Source organism: Dreissena polymorpha, chromosome 3, assembly GCF_020536995.1.
Source record: "Dreissena polymorpha isolate Duluth1 chromosome 3, UMN_Dpol_1.0, whole genome shotgun sequence".
Lineage (NCBI taxonomy): Eukaryota > Metazoa > Mollusca > Bivalvia > Myida > Dreissenidae > Dreissena > Dreissena polymorpha.
This window is the reverse complement of record NC_068357.1, coordinates 96929191-96933453: the sequence shown is the minus strand read 5'-3', so window position 1 is coordinate 96933453 and position 4263 is coordinate 96929191. Positions and strand designations below refer to the sequence as shown.

Below are 4263 nucleotides of genomic sequence, written 5' to 3'. Positions count from 1 at the left end.
TTGTTGTTTTCAGCGCTTGGTGTATTTATTGCTTAAGTGTTATAGAAAAGGTGTATGTTGCATACTATGGCTAACTTATAAATATCAGGGATTAAGCTAGATTTAAAAAATGGCCTAAAAAGGGGCATGGTGATCATTTTCATAAAAAATTGATGGATGGTTAAACTTGCACATCGTGGATGACCGTATGTGCTCTTTCGCTAAAATACTTATTTTCGATCAAACATTGAGCTTACCTTCCACGAGGCATGTTCTTTATTAAAAATTATAAATTAATAATTTGAAATAATGCTGTATGTTAGTCTATAAAATTGAAATAACCAATACAAACTAATTCATTTTGTTTTTAAATACAACACAATGAAAAGTGAAAGAGGAACAAATTGAGGGGTAAGAGCCAGAGTACACTTATGCCTGTTTAGATTATAATGTAAGGCAACACTTGTAGTGTGATAATGTTTCAAGTGCCTATACCTAATTAACTAATAACACCTACGTATCAAGTTAAACAATTAAACGAGATAGCAGATTTATTGTCTTGTACCTGGAATGGAATGTGAACATAGTCATGAGCAAAGAGATGCAGTTTTTCAAAACTACTAAAATATTGGATCCTACGAACGCCAAAAAGAACTTTTTATGTTCCAATGTGAAGGAAAACACTCCTGAGAGTACGTTCAAGTGCAAAGAAGAGACGTGTGTGTTCAAGAATCTTCTATCTTGAAATAAGCGAGTCTGTAAAGACTTATTCTTAGAACGTTAAATATTGGCAATTGTGTGGTAGAAACGGCTTTGAAGTCCTCGTCCACTGGAATATTCGCTGCATTTGACAAAAGAGGGAAACATACACCACACAACAAGACCCCAGAAGCAGTAATTAACCAGGTTAGACAGCATATTGAACATGCTAAGAGGCGTACTTCGGTGTTTGTTCCAAGCGAATGGGACACAATCGTTAGATTTGACTGGAAGAAAAAAACGTATACAGTTGTGCCTATGAAACACTATGACTTCCATGATTTAAAGTGTCTGGCAAAGTCTGTATTTCCACAAAATATCATTGATCTTGAAGGAAGAAGAATTCATTCGATGAAAGTTAAGTGGCTCCAGTTTTGAAAAGCATAGATCAGCAATATTTATGTCAAGCATGACTTTGACGAGTCCAGTGCATAAAAATCAAACAGTCACGAAAAAGTATTTTCATATATTTGAACAAAAATGGAAAAACATTAAACTTTGATAAACAAGTCCAGTATGCTTTTTACCCACTTTATGCAACTCATCCTTATTCATAACCATTCTTTTGTTTTCTTTTTTTTAAACACCTATCACAAACAACTCAATAAACAAAAATACTTATTTATTTTTTCTAAATCAAAAGGAAACCACAAGGTCAAAACAGTATATATTAGCATATCTTATATAACATATTTGAACATTATTGCTATTACATAGTATTACTTTGTTTTATGATCATATACATGTATTCATTATATGTCTTATATTGAATAAAAAAAATGATAAAGTATTTCTCTCAGTTCAAAGCTTAAACGACTATATCCTGAGAAACTGCCAATAGCAACTGCTAAAAAGAAAGACTTAATTTCTTTGTGTAGAAATGGAACAATACCCTCTGAGTATCAGAAAAACTACGAAGACATACCAGATGACAAAACTATGAGAGACTGCTTACCAGATCCTGACGCACTGGAAAGTGATAGAGACAAAACTGTGAGAGACTGCTTACCAGATCCTGACGCACTGGAAAGTGATAGAGACAAAACTGTGAGAGACTGCTTACCAGATCCTGACGCACTGGAAAGTGATAGAGACAAAACTGTGAGAGACTGCTTACCAGATCCTGACGCACTGGAAAGTGATAGAGACAAAACTGTGAGAGACTGCTTACCAGATCCTGACGCACTGGAAAGTGATAAAGACAAAACTGTGAGAGACTGCTTACCAGATCCTGAGGCACTGGAAAGTGATAGAGACAAAACTATGAGAGACTGCTAACCAGATCCTGATGCACTGGAAAGTGATAGAGACAAAACTATGAGAGACTGCTTACCAGATCCTGACGCACTGGAAAGTGATAGAGACAAAACTATGAGAGACTGCTTACCAGATCCTGACGCACAAAACTATGAGAGACTGCTTACCAGATCCTGACGCACTGGAAAGTGATAGAGACAAAACTATGAGAGACTGCTTACCATGACGCACTGGAATGTGATAGAGACAAAACTATGAGAGACTGCTTACCAGATCCTGACGCACTGGAAAGTGATAGAGACAAAACTATGAGAGACTGCTAACCAGATCCTGATGCACTGAAAAGTGATAGAGACAAAACTATGAGAGACTGCTTACCAGATCCTGACGCACTGGAAAGTGATAGAGACAAAACTATGAGAGACTGCTTACCAGATCCTGACGTACTGGAAAGTGATAGAGACAAAACTATGAGAGACTGCTTACCAGATCCTGACGCACTGGAAAGTGATAGAGACAAAACTATGAGAGACTGCTTACCAGATCCTGACGCACTGGAAAGTGATAGAGACAAAACTGTGAGAGACTGCTTACCAGATCCTGATGCACTGGAAAGTGATAGAGACAAAACTATGAGAGACTGCTTACCAGATCCTGACGCACTGGAAAGTGATAGAGACAAAACTATGAGAGACTGCTTACTAGATCCTGACGCACTGGAAAGTGATAGAGACAAAACTATGAGAGACTGCTTACCAGATCCTGACGCACTGGAAAGTGATAGAGACAAAACTATGAGAGACTGCTTACCAGATCCTGACGCACAAAACTGTGAGAGACTGCTTACCAGATCCTGACGCACTGGAAAGTGATAGAGACAAAACTATGAAAGACTGCTTACCATATCCTGACGCACTGGAAAGTGATAGAGACAAAACTATGAGAGACTGCTTACCAGATCCTGACGCACTGGAAAGTGATAGAGACAAAACTATGAGAGACTGCTAACCAGATCCTGATGCACTGGAAAGTGATAGAGACAAAACTATGAGAGACTGCTTACCAGATCCTGACGCACTGGAAAGTGATAGAGACAAAACTATGAGAGACTGCTTACCAGATCCTGACGCACTGGAAAGTGATAGAGACAAAACTATGAGAGACTGCTTACCAGATCCTGACGCACTGGAAAGTGATAGAGACAAAACTATGAGAGACTGCTTACCAGATCCTGAGGCACTGGAAAGTGATAGAGACAAAACTATGAGAGACTGCTAACCAGATCCTGATGCACTGGAAAGTGATAGAGACAAAACTATGAGAGACTGCTTACCAGATCCTGACGCACTGGAAAGTGATAGAGACAAAACTATGAAAGACTGCTTACCAGATCCTGACGCGCTGGAAAGTGATAGAGACAAAACTACGAGAGACTGCTTACCAGATCCTGACGCGCTGGAAAGTGATAAAGACAAAACTATGAGAGACTGCTTACCAGATCCTGACGCACTGGAAAGTGATAGACAAAACTATGAGAGACTGCTTACCAGATCCTGACGCACTGGAAAGTGATAGAGACAAAATTATGAGAGACTGCTTACCAGATACTGACGCACTGGAAAGTGATAGAGACAAAACTATGAGAGACTGCTAACCAGATCCTGACGCACTGGAAAGTGATAGAGACAAAACTATGAGAGACTGCTAACCAGATCCTGATGCACTGGAAAGTGATAGAGACAAAACTATGAGAGACTGCTTACCAGATCCTGACGCACTGGAAAGTGATAGAGACAAAACTATGAGAGACTGCTTACCAGATCCTGACGCACTGGAAAGTGATAGAGACAAAACTATGAGAGACTGCTTACCAGATCCTGACGCACTGGAAAGTGATAGAGACTATGACCCAGAGTAAGAATCAGCCTGATTGAGATGTGTTACAATACATGCATAGGTATTGTATTCAGAGGACAGTTGAAATCAGTAAACAGTTAAATTGGTACAAATACAGTAAAATGTATAGTTACAGAGGTCTCTACTTAAACAAGATTTACAGAGCTATGCATGATTTGTTTGACAAAAAATGTTTCTTGTGACGTTTTCAGTTTTTACCCAGTATACATTTCAGTGAAATTCTTGTTCTTAGTACACTTAAACCATTTTTATAGCATGCACATGTGCAAAGTGTTTTCTGCTAGTTTTCATTAAGTGCACTTGTAACTATATAAGCACAGATAATCAGTCATAAGTTCAGGTATATTTGTA

The 4263-nt window shown here is 38.5% G+C and overlaps 1 protein-coding gene across 1 annotated transcript; it reads left to right on the top strand.

Moving 5' to 3' along the window:
- Positions 1 to 3312: 3312 nt before the first annotated feature.
- LOC127872426 (uncharacterized) lies at positions 3313 to 3913 on the top strand. The gene is made up of 2 exons (XM_052415756.1): positions 3313 to 3511; positions 3708 to 3913. The coding sequence occupies exons 1-2, from the start codon at positions 3313 to 3315 to the stop codon at positions 3911 to 3913; spliced, it is 405 nt and encodes a 134-aa protein (XP_052271716.1).
- The last annotated feature ends 350 nt before the right edge of the window (positions 3914 to 4263 follow it).